This window comes from Typopeltis vanoorti, chromosome 23 (assembly GCF_054136105.1).
Source record: "Typopeltis vanoorti isolate ZY-2024b chromosome 23, IOZ_Tvanoo_1.0, whole genome shotgun sequence".
NCBI classification, from domain to species: domain Eukaryota; kingdom Metazoa; phylum Arthropoda; class Arachnida; order Uropygi; family Thelyphonidae; genus Typopeltis; species Typopeltis vanoorti.
In genome coordinates this window covers 56,898,356-56,920,255 of record NC_143571.1, presented here as the reverse complement: position 1 = coordinate 56,920,255, position 21,900 = coordinate 56,898,356, and the positions used below count along the sequence as shown (strand labels likewise).

At 34.6% G+C, this 21,900-nt stretch overlaps 1 protein-coding gene across 1 annotated transcript; it reads left to right on the top strand.

The window, feature by feature from the left end:
- The first annotated feature begins 1,430 nt into the window (after window positions 1-1,430).
- Window positions 1,431-20,497, top strand: Dim1 (thioredoxin-like protein Dim1). The gene is made up of 2 exons (XM_090412992.1): window positions 1,431-1,562; window positions 19,789-20,497. The coding sequence occupies exon 2, from the start codon at window positions 19,820-19,822 to the stop codon at window positions 20,246-20,248; it is 429 nt and encodes a 142-aa protein (XP_090269118.1). The 5' UTR covers window positions 1,431-1,562; window positions 19,789-19,819; the 3' UTR covers window positions 20,249-20,497.
- Window positions 20,498-21,900: the final 1,403 nt, after the last annotated feature.

Sequence of the window (21,900 nt, the reverse complement as noted above, 5' to 3'; positions counted from 1 at the left end):
GGAGTGTTGGTGGATAAGGAGTTGAAGTTTAGGAGGCACATTACAAAAGTGGCCAAATCAGCTCATCAAATCACTTGGTTGCTGAAGAATACGTTGACAAGCAGAGACAAGCAGGTTATTGTTCCTCTGTATCAAGCCTTGATAAGACCTCATCTCGACTACTGTGCCTAGATTTGGTCACCTAGGTTTCTTCTTGATGGGGAGGTGGTTAGAGGATCCAGAGGCGAGTGACCAAGATGATAACAGGTCTGTAGAATGAACCTTATGAGAACAGGTTGAAGATTTGTGGCTTGCAAAAATTGGTTGATAGGCGGAGGAGGGGAGATATGATTGAGGCATTCAAATTACTGAATGGTTTCTATAAAATTAATTCAGAAGATATTTTTGAGAAAAGGGCTGGTTGTGGGAGGACATCTATGGAAACTGGGCAAAAGTGTGGTTAGTAAAGGTGTTAGAGCTGGGTTCTTTACTTTTAGAGTAGTTTATGAGTGGAATGGGCTGCCAGAGTCTGTGGTGGATGCTGTGACAGTGAATGAGTTTAAGGCGAGGTATGATAGATACTGTATGAATGTCGAATAGTTGTGATGAATATGATTTGGGCCTCCCTCGATGAGTCTAATGACTCCCTGGAGTTGCCCGTAATAATAATAATAATAATAATAATAATAATAATAATAATAATAATACTAATCGTGGGCCAGCTATCTCTAAATGGCCTCCAGCAGAGATTGAACTGTCCCTCGGTCTCGAAAAGTATTAGGGCTAAAACGGCCTCGCCTACTCCCTGTAAGGGAATCAAACGCATAAACTGTTATTTTTCTCAAATCTTTAGTCGAAAAACTCAAAAATAATGAACTAACGCTTTTTATTTTCGTATAAAGTGTAGATGTCCTTTCCTCCTCTAACCTTCCTCTAGTCTGCGACTAGAATCGAACTGAGAACAGCATTCTTTGGGCGGCTTAGCACTATGTTATGCAAACACTACTTCCACGGAATTTCATGAGCCTTAATAATAATAATTTAGCATAATTTCATTAGGTCTAGGTCCGGGATGTTGAACTTTCGAGTTAAATTGCCAAGCTCTACAAAAATTGGAATATAATAATATTTGAATCTTTGTAGAAAATTCTAAATATATACTTTATTTCCATTTTCGTCAAAGAATACATTTAAGTTGCACAATATATTGTGCAACTTAAATATTTGTGCTATGAATAAAAAAATATCCATGAGTATATTTAAAACGCAGACAACATCAACAAGAATAATAATAATAATAATAATAATAATAATAATTATTATTATTATTATTATTAGATCGTGTTTGTAATAAATGTTACGATTTGTTTTTTTAATTTATTACTTTTATTAATATTATATTCTTTAATATTTAAGCAGGTTTATCGAAAAAAAGTTCTAGAATATTCCTAGGGTACTGTTAGTTGAATGGTAGATTTTGTTGTCAGATAGTAGTCGTGTTCTGTTACTGAATTTAAGGAGACTTTTATAAATTGGATGTAGTTAAGCAATTTTTATTTCCTGAAGAGGAAAAAAAAAAGCAAGTACGTGCATATTTGTTTTCTAATACCTCTCAGTATTGTATTTTTAATAGTAATTGATTTATGTTTGGTAACCGCAATGTCATTAACATGGGTATATATGTATGCGCTGACTCACAGATATGTAATTTTTCAGTTTGGTTTTTACTCTACTATGGATAAGTTTGCAAAATTTATATGCAAGATAGCGATCTTCTAAACGTCTAGGATGAGATGATGGATAGCATATAATGTGCATCAATCTATGTTTTTTTTTTTTTTTTTTTTTTTTTTAATTTTTAATCTTTAGATACAAATTAAGGAGTCGAAATGCATCGAGTTTTACAGGATCGAACGCTTATTAAATAAGCATTTCTGGAATACATGCATTTATGATGTCATCGATGATATATATTAAAATATTCTAAAACCTAGTAGGTAACTTTAAATTGTGCTCAGTAAATTAAGCCAATACATGAATGAGTATATATTTAGTACAAGCCAATGCCTGAATGTGTAATTATAACTGTAAGTATTGTAATATCAAAAATGATCAGTGAATGAGTTTTGGCAAGAAAATGCTAACTCAACAGAAACATTTAAACTTTTTTGAAAGATTGATAAATAACCAGATACACACACACATATACATAATGGTTTTAAATTATATGTTCGGTGCTCTCCTCCAATATTCAATTCTTAGTGTTAAGTGTGGTGCTGATATCAGTAAAGAGAATTATAATTGGATATGGATATGTTGTAATATTTTATAAAATAAGAACTGTTTTGAAGGATGAAAGTATTTAGACCAAGTGATGAGAATGAAAAGTTAGTTGGTGGATGTTCGAGTCTATCTATGAATTGGTAGTTTAACTAAATTTGTATAGAATAAAAATATTGATGTATTTACAGAGAATAGGACATAATGGGTATAGTCTCTTCTAAGAAGACAACAAGCAGAATTAAATCTGTTAATGAGTAAGTGGAAAGGAATTTCGAGCCATTTGGTATAGGACAGAAGAGTAAAATAGATGGTATTAGTGCAACATTGTTTTATAAATGTGAAGAAATTATATTCTTGTTTAAATCTTTTAGTCAAGCATAAGCAAACCAAAGTTTGTGCATGAAGTATCATTGCAACTAGGTTAATTGTATTATATAGGCTGCTGACTCACATCAGTTGCCTCAATATCTCATAATGAAAAACACTTCCTTATTGAAATCTCATCAGTGGGAGCCAGACACTTCCAAAAGCAAGTATTCTTTGCATTCTGGGATATGGAGGCAATTGATGTGAAATCAGCAGCATCTCTATACAAGTAGACTAGTTGTGAAGATACTTGACACATTACTTTCATTTGTATATGCTTGAGTAAAAGATTAAAACAAGAATATACTTTGTCATTTATAATATACTTTAAATGACAAGTATATTCTTGTTTTATAATATACTTTAAAACCCAGGGGAGAAAACTTTCTAGATAGGTGTATGTTGTAATGCACGGAATGCAGAGGAATGTGAAAATAAAATATAGTTACAAAGTAATCATGTAATAGTTATATTATATATAAATAAGTTTTTTTTTTTTAAATAACCAAGTTTATAAAATTACTTGGTAACCCTAATATATATATATATATATATATATATGTATGTATATATGTATGTATATATCAAGCAAGTAATTATAAGTGATTTTAATGATTGGGCGTATATTGGAAGCAAGAAACAGCATGGAGAATTTTTGATAATCTAATTGACTAGCTGCCAGTGTTGAGATATCCAAACTATTTTTTTCTGACTGATGCAGTCCATGATTTGACTCCATAGCTTTGCTCTGCCCTTTGCAGAGGACAAACTTAATGAGATCAAACAGCAAACTGGACTGAAATGTATAGAATCCACCAGTACTATTAATTACTTGTATTTCAGTTTTTACCCGCATTTAGTAGAAAAAAAAAAGAAAACCCTGAATTGAGCAGTTTTTTTTTTTTTCAACCAGCTTATAAATTTATTTTTGATATACAGTAAATGCAGAATAAAATTTTTATTTTTAGAGGAACCTGTGGCATAGTATAATTATTAAAGAACACGCAAGTCCACAGTAATAACTTTTAATTAATAAGTTTTATTTTTTTTTTTTTTAACTAAAACTAATAGTACATCTTCAGTGTTACAAACAGATAGGAATGGAATACAAGTAATGAACATTCGGTGGATCGCCTATTAAAATACATTGTTGTCGCGAGCTAGGAAATGAAAGAAATTAATATTTAAGATAATTGGTTTTTTTTTAATGATTACATAAAATAAAAGCCTCCCAGATGTTTGAGAGAGACAATCATTTTGATTTAAATTCGGTCGGTGTAAAATAGCTTCACAACTTTCTATAAAGAGACATTCATATTTGAACGCCTCTTTAAAGAAGCATTCTGCATCTGTGAAGAAGAATAGCTTTATCCCACTGCATATTATGGGTAGTGGTAATACTGTGTTGTGCTAGACCAGACTTCTGAGGTTTGTTGTAATCAATATAATGTTGATGTTCTTTAATTCTTTTTTCCACAGAATGGCCAGTTTGTCCAAAATAAGAAACATCGCATTCACATGGTATTTGGTAAATGCCAGCCAAAGATAGAGATGACAGTTTATCTTTTGTAGAAGGCAATAAGGAAGAAATTTTTTTGATAGGAATATATGTGAGAATCAATTGGTACTTTTTTAAAATTCTACCTATAGGTTCTGAGATTCATGGAATGTAGAGGATTGGAACTCTGCAGACCGTTGAAGAAACCTTAGGTATTGGAACATAAGATTCAGTTATCTGTTGGATTTGATTAGTGTGGTAATTATTAGATTCCATTAACTTTTTAATGATGGAAAGTTCTTGTTGTAAGATTTCTGGAGAAGAGCAAACTTTATGTGCTCTATTAATTAGAGATTTAAGAATGCCAGATTTTTGAGATGTGTGGTGAGCAGACGTTTTATGAATATATCTGCCAGTAAATGTGGGTTTTCGAAAGACGCTTGTAGATAAGGTACCAGAAGAAGTTCGAGTAAGCAGGATGTCCAAAAATGGTACCAGAATTTTCCTTTTCCATGGTTAATTAGATATGAGGGTGAAGGCTATTTATCTGTTGTAGAAAGGTGGAAAGCTCATATTCAGTATGTGACCAAATGGCAAAAACATCGTCGACATAACGATTCAAAGAGATGGCTGAGGGTGAATGGATGAAAACATAGTCTCTTTGAATTGTTTCAAAAAATAGTTAGCCAAAGGTGGAGACAAAGGGCTACCCATGGCTACCCAACTTGTTTGTAGAACTTGTTTTCCAACTAAAATAACCTGAATAGATAACAAATTCAAAAATCTTTGCGATATCTGGAGGGTAATCTTCATATAATAATTTGACTGTGTCGGCTAATGGAATATTAGTAAACAGAAATACAATGTCGAAACTGACTAGCAACTCGGACTCTTTGATTTTTATATCTCCTTGATTTTTTCAAGAAAATCTGTTGAATTTTTTTATGTAGGATCTGGAATGTCCAGTGAGAGCACTTAAAGAATGAGATAAGACTAATTCTCCTACTCAATGAGTAGGAGAATCGTTGCAGTTCATGATTGGTCATACTGGATAGCCTTCTTTATGATTTTCGGGAGACCATATAGACAGGGGAGGTCTTCCAAAGTAAGTTCATAATTTATCCACAAAATTTGGGTCCCAACTGATGACCTCATCAAGTAAAATTTGATAATTTGTAGGATTATGCATGATCTCTTTGTAGGTAGCGCTGTCTTCTAAAAAACTGGATACTTTTGTCTCATAGTCAATCTTATTCATGAATTTATGTAATCAAAAAACCAGTTATCTGAAATATTAATTATTTATTAATTTCTTTCATTTCCTAGCTCGTGACAACAATGTATTTTAATAGGTGATCCACCGAATGTTCGTTACTTGTATTCCATTCCTATCTGTTTGTAACACTGAAGATGTACTATTAGTTTTAGTATGAAATATCTGTACCTTATTTATTAATTAAGTTATTACTGTGGACATAAGTGTTTTTAATAAGAATAAAATTTATCAATCAAGCATTTTCAAAAACTGCAGGACTGAAAACTACCTGAAATTTATTTTCAAATACACATTTCAAAGTTTTTGTTAGAGAAGAGGAGAGGTATTATAGGCTACACTGTAGAACAATTTGGAGAATGCAGAACATTGTGCCCGTTGATTGGAAAAGTTCTGTGATTCTTGTCATGAGAGGAATCTTTATATGGATTTTTTTTTTCACTTGAAGGCGAGATAGCTGACCTTATATGGGATTAGTGAGGTTTTTTCCCTAGAAACTGGACTTTTCATCTCACATATAAGCAAATTGGCCAGCATAGAGTACACATATAGACAAAAAAAAAATAGTGGGAAATGCGCTCCTGTGATGAGTTCTTGCTCTCTTTGAAGGGTGTCATAATAATCATATTCTCTTTCCTACTCACTTGACCACTTAAAAAACTGATAAAGTAGATATATCAACAGAAGGTCCATTCATGCCAAGACATGTTCAGACTGAAAAGCACAATCACAAATTTACAAGTAGTTATTAAAAAATATTGTTTTTTAAATATTCAAGAGATGTTAGCAGTTAAACCATTTTCACTTGTCAGTGGAATTTACAGAAAGTTATGTACTCTTCACTATTTAATATCCAGTTACATATAAGTCATACACTATAAGTTAATATAAGAGGAATTTCTCCATGGATTCTGATGATAGGAGTCTACCCCAAAATGATTTTCTGCAATTTCTGCTTATTTAAGTTGTTGCAGCCTAAAGATCTCATATTTTTTCTCTTTTAAATTTAGTTCCTTAAATGATTGTTTACCTTCCAGTGAGTCTTCATTCCCATCGTTATTTTAAGTTGGTATTAGTTTATGTTATGTGACCTTGCTTTTCATATCTTGCTTGTCAAGTATAGATTTTGTAAAGTACAAAATGAAGGCTAATGTGACACTGCATTTACACAACAAATTAATTTGTTGTGTTAAATGTCACCTATTTGTTTTTTTAACAATTTGATTTCATTGCAAATATAATCATAGAAGTGCTTTGAATTGTTATAGAAAGGAGATATGGTGGATTTTAATCATATCTTCAACATAAATGATAGTTTTGTGCAACCAAAATTTAAATAATTTAATTGCGCCTCCGTGGCACAATTGGAAGAACTACGGTATCTTGCGCTCTTCGGTTGGTAAACAGCAACACAAGCAAAATGGAAATTGCCAAAACTACAAGAATCAAAAGAAAAATGCAGAAAGAAACTACAAAACTTTCCTACTCCAGGAAGATAGTATTAGGAAGCCATATCAAGACTGATTGATTCAGTACTTATCCCTGTTTCTTCTGACATGAATGAAGAATGGATAAATATAAGAAAATTAATAAAACAAACAGAAGAGATTCTTGGGACAAAAACAAAGACCAAAAAGAAAAAAGGACTGAAAATTTGGAATGATGAAATAGCAAGAGCTATAGAAGAGGGGAGGAAGAAGCTTACAATTTACACTTGCAGAAACAATCATTGGAAGCTTGTAGAAATAAAAGAAATATTGCAAAAAACCATTATAAGAAAAGATTCTTACAATGAGAAAAGGTTCTCACTGAGGTTTTTGGGATAGATTTATTAGTGATATTGAAAATGATCTACATGGCCACCAAAACTTCCTTATAAATTAATGAAACATTTGAATAAATCAGAAAAAGATGTAGCAGAAATTTCAGGAATCTCAAAAGAAGAATGGATACAACATTACAAACAACTATGGTATAATCCATTCTTTAGTAAAGAAGAAATAGAAAATAAAAATGCAAGTAATACAGGAATAGATTTATTGGAGATGATGGAATTGGAAGAAGCTTTATCAACAACAACAAAAAAATTGAAAAGCAGCAGGAACAGGTGGAATTACCTCAGAGTTAAGAATAGTAATATCTCTTTTAAAATAAGATTCCTCAACCTGTTAAGATAGTTGTTGCATTGCTTGCAGTATACCCCAAGAATGGAAAAAGACTAAATTAATATTAGTTTTTAAGAAGGAAAATAGAAGTTTATGTGAAAATTGCAGAGGTATTAGCTTATTAAATACAGCATACAAATTTTATAGTAAAATTTTAAATAAGACTTGTCACTATTGCTGATAGTTTATTATTAGAGGCATAGGCTGGATTTAGGAAGGGTAGAAGTTGCATTGATAGAAGTTGCAATTCACATTAAAACTATTCATAGAAAACAAAAAAAAAAAAAAAAAAGAGAAATTAATTTACAGACTCACCTGCCATCCATAGATTATGAAAAAGCCTTTGATAGAGTTAACAGGGGAAAAAATGCATTATTAATAGTCTGAAGATATCCAAAACAGTTATTAAAAGCAGTTAACAGACTACATAACAATCTAACTCTAATCATAAATATCAATAAATACGTAGCAGAAGAAATAGAAACTAATCAGAGGGTCTGATAAGGATGTAGCCTTTCTCCTACCCTATTTAATGTGTATATAGATCTAATAATGAATTAAAAATCTGCAGTAAACCCAGGAATAAACATCACTCGACATACAACAGTAAACACAATACTTTTTGCATATGATCAAGCAATAGACAAAAATCAGAAGATGATCCACAGAGATTCGTTCACCAACTACAGCAATTAGCTAGTCAATACAAGTCATGAATCTCATTAAAAAAAACTAAAACTATGGCATTCTGGGATAAATATCCTATACAAACAAAAATTAGCATTTGACAATCAAACTGGATATTCAAGATATTCACAGTAATTATTTGAAACAGTTGTTAAATGACATAAGTGTAAGTAGTGACATATCTTGTGGTTAAAATATTTAAGCTTGATCAGGTTTATAAATTAAAGATGGTAAGAAATTATATTCTTAGTTTAATTCTTTATTCAAGTGTAAGCAAACACTGTTTGCATATGAAGTATTTTCAGGACTGGGCTCAGATGTGGATCAAGCAGGTATTGGACCTGGCGGCTGCCAGGGGCCATGAATGTCAACATTTTCCAAATGTAGAAATTATTTTTAAAAAATATATATTTTTTTAATATTCCTATTTCCAATTCATCAGGAGAAACATCATTCTCTGTCTTAAAAAGGGCAAAAAACACCTAAGAAGTACGATGTCAGGAGAAAGGTTAAACAGTATGACGCTATTTTATATTGAACGAGAAGTATTAAATAATATTGATAATAGAGAAAAATTGAGGAAAAAATTTATTTAACTTTTCATCCAACTTAAATTTCTTTCTTTTTTTCTTAAAATATTTTATTATATTGTTATAAGGAGTAAATAGCTCACTGGATGTGGCATTTGCACACCACAGCGCTTGACTGCATGAAGGAAGACTTTGTTTTGAATCTGGTTGACGACTAGAGGAAATTTTTCCAAGCCTTTTTTCGACCAGTTTCCGAGTTAGTCAATCTCTGGCACAGGCAAGCGGGTTTTTCGTCTAAATTCAAGAAAATCAACTGTAGAACCCACATTATTTCAGACATTAAATATATTGTGTTAGGGACCACGAGATGGCGGCACTTGTTGAGCCATCTCTCTCTTCACTGCATGCCACTTGATTAGTGATAGCCTTGGGCCAGCTATCTCTGATTGGGTACCGGTGGAGATTGAACTGCCCACTCAGTCTCCAAAAGTCAGATAGGGCTAAAACGGCCTTGCCCACTCCCTATACGGGAATAAAAGGCGTTAGCTAATTTGATTTTGATTTTACGCCTGATGTTATTATAAAGAAACATTTATTGCAATGTTTTGAAATGGAAATTAGGTGCTTAAGGGACAAAGCTGTATAACTGAGAGGAGACCTCCACATAACCTTTAAGGGAATACGGAGAACAAACCAGGATGTCCAATCCTCACCTTCTTGTGGTGCACCCTGTTGGGTATCTACCTAGCTACTGAACGAACGAGGATGGGCTGGCAGTTTGGGACTTAGCCGACCAAATTGTATTCTTATTGGCTTAAACCAAAATACAAAATGATGGTACACCATGACAAAATTTAATGCCAGCTGGGGCGTCGCCAGTTAAACAAGGCCCCCCATTGTTTTTGCCAGGGAACCAGGGCAAACAATGAATAGTCAGCTACTGGAACAAATCTGAAAACACACCCCAACTCAACATCACCAGAGTTAAAGATTGGTACTATCAACATAAGAAGCCTCAATGGCAAAGAAATGGAGCTAGCTGAGGAATTAGGTAAGTACCAGATCGACATAATAGGGGTGACTGAAACAAAAAAGACAAAAACTGGTGAGATCTTTCTGAGCAATAAATACAAAATGTTATATTCAGGCAATGACAATCAAGGAAAAGAAGGAGTAGCCATAGTATTCAACACTAAATATGAGGCTAATCTTCTTGAATGGCAGGCAGTCTCAAGTAGAGTGATGTAGACAAATATGAGAGTGGGGAACTGGACAATGAGATGTATTTGTGCCTATGGTCCCACAGAAGATTCTACTAAGGTAGAAGCGGAGGAATTTTTTGAGACTTTAGAGAAAGTAACTAACACAATGAAAAGGGAAAAGTTGGTCCTTGTTGGGGATCTAAATAGCAGAGTAGGAAATGATTGTCAGACATACAAAAATATTTTGGGAAAATTTGGAGAAAAGAGCAAAGTTAATAATAATGGCAAATAACTGTTGGATTTCTGCTCTGGACATGGACTGGTTATTATGTAAAGTGTGCGTGCTACAATTTTTTGCTATTTATAAAGCCTGCTTGGTTACTGCGCCTTTGAAATACCGTTATTCTAATTAGCAGTGCACACTTTCTCTCTCATAACCTTTCATGCTTATACCATTGCGTACTATGTTTACCTACCTTTCGCACTACGAGTCTTATGCCTATTGATACTAGAAAATTTATTTTATTGAGACTGTGCCACTAATATCTTTTAACTGGCATAAAACTCAATAATATGGCCGGCTGATTTCTCTCTCTTTCTCTAACACAAATTCCTTCAGTAAAACTTTACACAAACAATCGTGGTCTATTTGCACTTAACTATACGCCTCGGCTATCTCACTTGGTTTCCTGCTCACAAGTCCGATGTCTTTTTAGGAACACTGCATTGTAAAATAAACAATCAGGTGGCACTCTATTGACATATAATTAAAACACATTTATTTACATTAAAAATAAAGTACATTAAATAAGCAATAGGGAGGTTACTCTCTCTATCTATCTATCTATTCTTTTGGTATAAAGAAACAAACTTTCTCTTTTCAATATTAAATGATTAAACAAAATATTTGCTCTGTTACTTCTCTGCTTAAGAAAACCAAATTGCCGAGACTAATTTACTCATAAAGAGATTAACTAGTTATGGCACGTTATTGTACAATTAATATTCCAGTTAACAACAATTCAGAGGACTCTCTTATAGATATTTCTTATCAGTCCATCTATGACATATCTCCTAGATTACAAAAAGAATGTACATTAAAGGGTTGAAACACACTTACGGAGGCTCTTTGTCACAACACCTTCCAAAGGTCTTGCATCAAAGTCTCTATGGTTGGTTCTTCTTTCATCTTAAGCCTTGCTTCAGGGGGCGGTTCTTGGACTGCAATTTGACCGGTACTCAAAAGCTCGGGCAAGAAGTTTCAGCATACAGGCTTGAAGATTGTTCTGTGGCTTTTGGCTTCGGTTGACTTCCTGCAACAAACAGGACATTCGACTGGCACTTGGCTTTTACCCAGCTGTTCTCCCAATTTTTTTCCTCTTACATGGGTTTGCCGTAAAGTCTGTTTCTCTGGGTCAGTATGCTTCTGGTTCTCTGCCAGTTGTCTCTGGCTCTCTTCGGTAACTGGACCTTGCCTCTCCTTCTGTCAGCAACTGGACCTCACCTCCTCTCGAATGCCTCTGGTTCTCTGCTGGAAACTGCCCACGATGTTCAGCTCAGTCCTCTTATTTTCGCCTTCTCAGGACCTTGCACCAAGGGTTGTAAACCCAAAGAAATTGGTAGTTCTTCTTGATCCTTTTGTTAAGGCCGGCCCATTCTTTTTTTCTCCTCCGTGTGCTCTTTTTTTCTTTGTCTTGTCGGGCAATGGAAATTTCTCTGAAACTAGCAGACCTCTTTGATACTAGCTTTGAACGTGTTCATGTGCAGAGGTTACAAACAACTTTCTCACACACTTAATCGTAAACAACTTTCTTGTGCTCTTATACATAGCTATTATACATTATACAAAGTTCCGATGGTAAAGCATTGCCTTTGTTTTTGACATTCTAGAAACTTTACTTAAACCCTATGGGAATTGATTGTACTGTAAATACAATCAATTCCCATAGGGTTATTTACATTAATATTTAACATACAATACATAGAGACAAACAAGATTGTTTTTGTAACATTTCTCATGAGACTTGACCTTAGTAAAAATCGATGTAAAGTGCTTTGGTATTTTAAAGTTACATCAAGTTTTACAATTACTAACACTATGTTCCAACATAAAAATGTGCACAAATTCACATGGAGAGAAGAGGCAAGGAATAAGAAAAGTCTCATTGACTATGTTATAGTTGATAGTGATGTTTTCTCCCTGGTGCAGGACACCGGAGTGTACAGAGGATTTGAAATTGGAAGTGATCACTATTTAGACTTGAGCAGGATAAAATTGAATTTCATATTGAAAAGAATAACATGTAAGAAAGTTTTAAAGTGAATAAAAGTTGAGCAGCTCTCAGAGGTAGACTAAAATACACAAAGATTCTTGAAGAAAAAATGAAAGCGTTTGAGAACAGGAATCAAATCTTGGAGATTCAGTGGGAAGCCTTGAAGAAAACCCTGATTGATTCAGCCAGAGAGGCATGTGGTGAGGTTGTCTGCAAGGATAGAAAAATCAGAAATCCATGGTGGACACAGGAAGTTAAAGAGGCAGTGAAGGAAAAGAAGAAATCATATCAAACGTTCCTGGCAAATAAGTCAGCTTGTGCTCTTAGAGAATACAGAGACAAATGTAAGAAAGCTAAACAGTATGTAAAACTAGCTAAACAAAAGTCATGGGATGACTTTGGCAAGAACATAGAAAATAAATATCAAGGTGGCAGAATATTCTGGAGGTTGTTGAAGAAGCTTAGAAATTGAGGAAAGAGTGCTGTAAAAGGAGTTAGAGATGATAAAGGTGACATGAAAACAGGAGAAAAAGATATCCTTGAAGTATGGAGTAATTACTTCGAAAAATTGCTAAATTAAACAAGCAGTGATAGCACAGTGGTAAAAAAAAACACTCAACAGGGATGTAGTCAGGAATACATATCCATACTTGAAATAGAAAAGCCATCAAACGCTTGAAATGTGGAAAGGCAGTAGGAATAGATGATATTCGCCAGAAATACTGAAGTATGGTAGTATAAAAGTCTTACAGTGGCTGCACTGCATTGTTCAGAAGGCCTGGACAGAGGGGCGAATTCCCGATGATTAGAGTAAAGCATTCATAATACCCATATATAAAAAGGGAAATAAAACTGAATGTGAGAATTACAGACGTATTTCCCTACTGAGTGTTCCTGGTAAGATTTATGCAAGTATACTTGAGAAATGGTTGAGAAGAATTGTGGAAGAAAAGCTTGGTAAAGAAAAAGCTGGATTCAGGCCAAATAGAGGCTGTCGGGTATCAATGGTATTAATGGGGCATTATATCAAGCAATACTTAATCTTTATTTCAGTTGTAAGTCAGCAGTTAGAATTGAAGGAAGTGCAGGAAGATGGTTTAATGTTAAATCTGGTGTTAGACAAGGATGCACATTATCCTCTCTGTTGTTCATTATCTCTATGGATCACATTATGAAGGAAAGTGGTATTAAACATGATATCAGAATTGCAGATGTTAATGTCAGCTCTTTGCTTTATGCGGATGATGTTATACTTCTAAATAAATCCACTACAAGTTTGCAAGATTCCCTGACTAAACTGAATAAATGTTGTAATAGATATGGTATGAAGGTCAGCAATAAAAGACAAAGACAGTTAAAATAGGCAGAATCGTTGAAAATGTCAACTGCTTTGTGAACAGAGAACCTGTGGAACAAGTAAAACATTTCAGCTACTTAGGCACGATTTTTAGTGAAGATGATAAATTAAATATGGAAATAGACAACAGAATCAACAAAGCTGGTATGGTAGGAAGTCAATTGAATAAATTCATATGGAATAAGAGAGAAATTAGTTGGAACACTAAATTAGTGTATACAAGACAGTGTTCAAACCAGTTTTAACTTACGGATCTGAGAGCTGGGTCAGAAGTAAAATACTTGACCAAAGACCTAGAGACAGCAGATATGAAAGTCCTGAGAAAGATTAGAGACGTGAATAGATGGCATCAATGGCAATATCATATGAAAAACGAGGATATTAAGGAAGAACTTGACATTATCATCATCCAGGAATGCTTTAGCAGTGCTAATCTCAGATGGTGTGGTCAATTAAACAGAATGGGAGAGTAAAGATTAAGTAAAACAAGTGTTCTCTGCCAGGTTGGCAGGAAAAAGACCCAAAGGAAGACCAAGATATAGGTGAAGTGATATGGTAAAAAGTGCCTTAGAAGACAGAAATATTACATCTCACAGTGTTGGAGCCATTTCAGGTAGCAGGTTGATTTGCAGGAAAGTTGTAGAGAGGAAGTTAGTAATGATGTAAATTTTTCATCTAGTACTATCATATCCTGTACACCTCAAGGATACATGGCAGGAATTTCATGATGATATGAAAATATTAAGTCACATTATGTGTGTTTTAATTTTTTTAATATAGTAATGCCCTGGTTCTGTTCGTAGCACATACATATATAAAAACTTTTTTAAGGCCCTATAAATTTTACTGTTAGGAACCCCCAGCTGGCTTAATCCACAACTAATTGGGCTTCTTGTATATAGAGGCTAATGACTTTAGATCAGTTGCCTTAGTATTCCACAATCTTTAATTTATAGCATAATCAAGTGGAAAAACTTTCAACATCTATCTCTAATCCAGAGTAATTTAGTAATAAGGTGACACCTTTTGTCCACTTATATATGGAAATATGACTTCTACATTATTTCAACCTTGGTATCACTTCTGGGTCTGGCTCCCTCAGATGAGATCTCAATAAAGGTCAAGACCAGTCTGAAAGGGCAGTGGCCCTTCCCATAATGCATACCATTATACATGTCCGTAAGGATATATGCTTTGCATTATGGGATACTAAGACAAGTGAAGTGAATTCATTAACCCCTATATAAAAGTTGCCATTGTGAACTTCTGTGCAAAGTTTGCTTACACTTGGGTAAAGGATTAAACCAAGAATATAATTTCGTGGCATCTTTAATTTATAAGGCGTGACATCTTTTGTCTTCTTCTATATGGTATATATGTATATATATGACTTCTGCATTACTTCAACCTTGGTATCGCTTCTGTGGTTCTTGCTCTTACTGATGAAACTTCAAAGATCAAAACCATTCTAGGTAGTAGCCCTTCCCGTAATGCATTATATTATATACATCTGAAAGGTATGTTTGTGTAGCATTATGGCAGTGTTTCTCAAACTCCAGATATCCGCGTACCCCCTTCTTAAATTTTCATTATTACCAAGTATCCCCTAATTAATTAATTAAAAAATAAATTCATTAATTAATTAAAATTAAATATCTATTTTATTTGAATTTATATGTTCATGTAAACAGAAAATCTGAATTATTTTTAAATTTTGGTTCTCTAGAGATATCAGACGACACACTCATCAATTTCATTTGATCCAGATGCAATATCAACATTTTCTTGTTGCTTATAGCTACTTGCATTTGCTATATTGCTCTCTTTTGGAGGTTTTATAAATCCAATCTTTAACCAATGATCCATACATAAGAATTTGAAAGCTAAAAAAAATACTGTATTTACTCAAATATAACTCAACTTTTTTCCTAAAATTAAAGCTAAAAAATCGTATTGCGAGATACATGTGGGAATTTTCAGAAACTAAAGTTTTCAGAAAAAAACTGGGAATGGTGCGACTTACCAAGAAACTTCTACTCGCTATCACTACTTTTGGCATCGAGAACAGTTTCTTTGTGTGCACCGTCAAAGTCATCTACCCAAATAGCATCATCTTCTTTCCCATTATTTCAAGCAAAAATTACCAGTAATTTACAAGACTTGAGATACATAGAGCAGCAAAGAACTGCATATGATTGGTGTGGTATTAGCAAAAGAATGTGTGAACCAAAGACAAATTAGCATTTCAACAGTTGAGCAAATGCTTATTCCCTACAACCGAATTCCATAATATCTGAAACACATTCACTATATAGTTCTTAGTTTTAACACATTAACAACAGAGATGGTGTCAAGCAAAACCATATGTTGGAGAGGGGATGTGATTCATTAGTTAGTGCCGTTTTATCCCGGTTGTCTCTAATTTTACTGTTTGTTGAAAAATATGACTCCTTTAATTGTGCATAGCTGAAAATTGCCACGTCCTCCCTAACGACTTTTCGCATACCACACTTTGAGAAACACTGCATTATGGGATACTAAGGGAATTGAAATAGTCATTAGCCTATATATATACAAGTACCCCAGTAGTGAAGATCTTCATACACATTGTTAGCTTACACTTGGATAAAGGATTAAAACCAAGAATATAATTTCTTGGCATCTTTAATTTATAGTATCTAACTAAAAAAACTTTCAACATGATCAGGATTAGTGTACAGAATTTTAAATAATGATGAGCACCAAGTATTTAAAAGGAGATTGGCTGTAGCATTTAGCATTCTATTTGTATTTTATCTAAATATGATGAATATACGATGGGTATAGCGTGTTCAGGAGTGACAGGATGAATAAAAAGGGGGGAGGAGTGTTATTGATGATAGCTGATGAGCTTCAGCCAAGGAGTATAGAAGTTGAACTGCAGGATGGGGAAAAAAGCACATTTGAGGCTGTTTGGTGTGAGATAGAATCTAGCAGAATAAAATATACAATTGGGTGCTGCTATAGACCGGGTGATGGAGTGGATGGTGGGGATAGTATGCATAAGCAAATAGAAGAAATGAGTGGAAGGAGGGTAATTATTATGGGTGATTTCAATTATGGTACCATTGACTGGAAAGAGGAGAGGGCACATGGGAGGAAGGAATTGGATTTTATGCAGTTATTAAGGGACAACTATCTACGGCAACATGTATTGGAAAATATCAGGGGGAAGAGAGTGCTGGACCTAGTAATTGCAACTGAGAATGTAGCTGTAACGAACATGACCATGTTGCCACCAATTGGTGAGAGTGACCATAAGGTCATGACTTGGGAGGTGGCTAAAGGAGTCGAATTTACAATTAAGACAGGGTACATGTGGAATTACCGGGCTGGTAAGTATGACAAGCTTAGGTGTGTTCTTGGCTCAATGCCATGGCATGTAAAACTGCAGGGGCTGGATGTTGATAGTGCATGGGAGGTGGTTAAGAACTGTTTGCAGGAGGCAATGGTTGACTGTATACCAAGAGTCCGAATAATAAATCAAGTAGGGGTTAAATGGATGAATAACACTATCAAGCTTGAGCTGCAAAAAAAGAAACAATTGTGGAGGGAATTTAAGGAGAAGGGTGACTATCAGGTGCAGGAACAGTATAAAGCTCAGGCCAGGATGGTAACAAGGGTGGTAAGAAAAGCAAAAGCAGATTACAAAAGGAAATTGGCCATGCAGGCTAAAGAGAATCCCAAACAGTTTTTTCAATATGTTGCAAGTAAAAGGAAAAATGCTCATGGTAGAATGATCTTAAAAAATGCTGAGGGTAGGGAGGTAACCGAATCAGTCGATGTTGTGGAATTACTGAGCGAGCACTTTGCAAGAGTATATCATCCAGGTGGTGACTTTGCAGAAATGGAAGAACCAACAGCTTATACTGGAATTGTGATGAATGAAGTAGAGGTAACTAATCTATTACAGAACCTCAATGTCAATACATCTGTGGGATTGGATGGTATACCAGCCCTGTGTCGTACGTGTAGCAGCCAAAGAATTGTCAGTGCCCTTGACCATTTTGTTTAATTTGAGCCTCAGGACTGGATCAGTCCCAAGGGGGTGGAAAGAGGGGAAAATAGTTCCACTGCATAAAGGTGGTTCCAAAGCTGCTGTTGAAAATTACTGGCCAATCAGCATAACAGGAATCATTATCAAGGTCTTAGAGAAAATAGTCAAGAGGAAAATACAAGATTGGATAGAAGAAAATGGGATACTGTATCGATACTGTATCGGGGACAGCATGGTTTTGTGAAGGGTAGGTCATGCCTCAGTAACTTGCTCACGTATTATAACACAGTGACGGCTGAACTGGATAAGGGTAATGGGTTTACAGTGATTCTACTGGACCTTGCTAAGGCCTTTGACAGGATACCACATGGAATTCTAATCAGTAAATTGCAGCATATGGGAATGGACATAGGGTTGGTGAGATGGATAGGAGGGTGGTTGACGGAGAGATATCAGAGAGTGGTTTACTCAGGAGTAGAGTCCACAAGACGGCCTGTGACTAGTGGTGTGCCACAAGGATCTGTTCTTGGACCACTGCTGTTTAATTTGTTCATAAATGATATAGGAAAGGATCTGAGAGGAACAGTTCATTTGTTTGCGGATGATGCGAAGTTGGGTAGGGCAATAGTGAATGCAGATGACGTCAAAATTTTGCAGGATGATTTGGATAGATTGGAGGTCTGGGCTAGGGAGAATGGATGTCAATTTAATGTGGCAAAATGTAAGGTTATGCATTTTGGGGTGAAAAGATTGGCGGCAGTTTACTGCATTGGTGGAACCCTGCTCCAGGAAATTGATGAGGCACGAGATTTAGGAGTGTTGGTGGATAAGGAATTGAAATTTAGGGGACACATTGCAAAAGTGGCCAAATGAGCTCATCAAATCACTTGGTTGCTGAAGAATACGTTGACAAGCAGAGACAAACAGGTTATTGTTCCTCTGTATCGAGCCTTGATAAGACCCCATCTTGACTACTGTGCTCAGATTTGGTCACCTAGGTTTCTTCTTGATGGGGAGGAGGTGGAGAGGATCCAAAGGCGAGTGACCAAGATGATAGCAGGTCTGTGGAATGAACCGTATGAGAACAGGTTGAGGATTTGTGGGTTGCAAAAATTGGTTGATAGGCAGAGGAGGGGAGATATGATTGAGACATTCAAATTACTGAAGGGTTTCTATAAAATTAATTCAGAAGATATTTTTGAGAACAGGGCTGGTTGTGGGAGGACTAGGGGACATCCATGGAAACTGGGCAAAAGTGTGGTTAGTAAAGGTGTTAGAGCTGGGTTCTTTACTTTTAGAGTAGTGAATGAGTGGAATGCGCTCCCTGAGTCTGTAGTGGATGCTGTGACAATGAATGAGTTTAAGGCGAGGTATGATAGATACTGTATGAATGTCAAATAGTTGTGATGAATATGATTTGGGGCCTCCCTCGATGAGTCTAATGACTCCCTGGAGTTGCCCATAATAATAGTAATGATACTGGATAAGATTGGCATCGAATTTTTTTGGACTTGTGAAGAGAGGCATTTGATAAATTTACTATAAATCATAAGTTGGTGCACAAATTGAAGGAGTGGGGATAGAGTAGTGAGATGGATATGAGATTGGATATGAAAGAGAGTTATAGGCTAGGTATGGGAGGTGGTGTCCCAAAACAGGAAGATAACTTTTGTTAATGGTGTTTCTTGTGGTTTGATATGATATTCAGTTGGCTGTTTCATATTACAGGTAAAAGCATTGCTATTCTTTGAGTGGTTTACTTAAAGAAAAATATCTGAAAGATAGAGATCAGTTCTATTCCACTTAAGTTGCATGTAGATTAATTTTCTGAACTGTTTCTAAGATAACCAATCAGGTATTTAAACACATGAATGATATTAAGAGTATGGTGAGCAAGGGAATGAAAGGTAGATTTTGCATTGAAAAGGGATGGATAAGTGGAGTATGTTACCAGAATGGGAAAAGTAAGAATAAGTATGTAAGGTATAATATATTAACAGATATGTGTTGTTGGATGAGTGTGTAATCTCTTGCAATGGTTTAATAATTTTTAGCATGTTTATGAGAATCTGCTGGAATTATTTATTGAGGATATTAATTATGTCATTCTTTGTTTTTCTTATTATTCTTAATTTGCAGGTAGTACATCAAAGTACCTCTGTATACCAAGATGTCTTACATGCTCCAGCATCTTCATAATGGATGGCAGGTGGATCAAGCAATTTTATCTGAAGAGGATCGGGTAGTTGTAATAAGATTTGGACATGACTGGGATCCAACATGCATGAAAATGGATGAAGTGTTGTACAATATTGCAGAAAAGGTGAAAAATTTTGCAGTGCTGTACCTTGTTGATATTACTAAAGTACCAGATTTTAACAAAATGTATGAATTATATGATCCATGTACTGTGATGTTCTTCTTTAGAAACAAGCACATCATGATAGATTTAGGCACTGGAAACAACAACAAAATCAACTGGGCTTTAGAAGACAAACGAGAAATGATAGACATACTTGAAACTGTGTATCGTGGTGCTCGTAAAGGACGGGGTCTTGTAGTCTCGCCCAAAGACTATTCTACAAAATACAGATATTAGACTGGACGTGTGTACATATTCCCTCATCGCATCATCTTTTATCCTGTGATTTATATTATGTGGCATGGCATTTGTTCACTGTTGACATTGTAGAGGATAGACAAAAATAAACTAATCAGTCATTCTTTATAAATTGTGATGTTTTCACATATACTCTTATTATTTTTATTTAATAGAGGAAAATGACATTTCTATATATAATGTTTCTTCATTAAGAAAATTCACTTAATAAAAAAAAATTGAATGTCAGTATACAAGTATAGTATTTTACTTATGTACACATTGCAGAGTTTATTCAGTCATAATATAATTCAAAATTTATAATAATCTTTCCATAAAAATTAAAATATTCATGAATTTTAATCTATAAATTTTTTTTTTTTTGTTAGTTCCACCCACAAAAGACTGTTGGCCTATAGTACATTAGAGTTAGCACTGTGGATGGCTAAGGGTTACATAATCTGGAAATGCTGCTCTAGAGACTAAACATAGAACTTTATTGAGCCACTTCAGGCCTCATAAGCAGAGTTAGAGCTCCTTGACAGTGAGAGAGTACTTATAGTAAGTCAGCAGTTAGAATTGCAGGAATTAGTTAAATGTAGAGCCTCTGTAGCTTATTCAGTATCAGTAGAAAAATCTGAATCAAATTTGTAAAGAGTCAGGGTTATTTATTTTTTAAACTGAATTAGCCAGTCTTATGCAGAAATAAGGTTTTTATCCAATTTTTTCATATAAGTAGTAACTAGGTTTCAAAGAAACTAAGTTACTTGTCGTGGGAAACCAGCTGAATAAATTTATATTGAACAAGAGAGAAATCAGCAAAAAGACCAAGCTAACAGTATACAGGACAATTGTCTTGTATACTATGTGTATGAGGGTTGTTTGAAAAGTTTGGTAAATTTCCACTAGACAGCGACACAATTCGTTCATTCATACCAGTGTCGGCACATATCATCTTTTTCATGACTCCTGGCAAAATTTTAGCCACGTGTGACATGTATTTCTTGTTTGGCAAACATTTAAAATGATCGTGTCCACATTTTTCATAAAAATGGAGAAAAACAAATTTCATGCAGCGATAAAACACTATTTGAAGAAGTGGACATATGTGCAGATCAAAGCCCAGTTAAATGCAGTTCATGGGGACTCTGCACCAGCATTAAAGACTATTTTTGGATAAATGAGTTTAAACATGGTCTCCAATCAGTGAATTATGTATTTTGGATCCTACTGAGGCATTGATGTTGACGAGTGTCCCTGAATTTTTTTCATCATGCAGTGTGAGATATAATACTAATACGCTACTAACTAAAACCATGTTTCGAACAGGGTTTCCAGATTAATCCTTTTCCCACATATTAAATATAGTAGAATTTTGAAACCTTTCATGGGTGGTATTAACATAAGTTAGCAGTGCTTAGAAGATTGACTTGATCAAATCATAAATAATGAACCAGTTTGGGGGCAGATTGTTAAGAAACTAGTATTTATACCAATCATATCTAGTACACACAAAGTGATGTGTTTTGAAAAACAAGGATAAATGATTTTGTTTATTTTAGTTTGTTAATTTTATAAAAAGGTGTTAGCTGACTTTTTTAAAAAAATTTATTTGGTGTGATCTGTATGAAGTTATGGATGAAATGCAAGTC

Coding starts and splice junctions, on each gene's coding strand:
- Dim1 (XM_090412992.1), top strand. CDS start 19,820: ATGTCTTACATGCTCCAGCATCTTCATAATGGATGGCAGGTGGATCAA.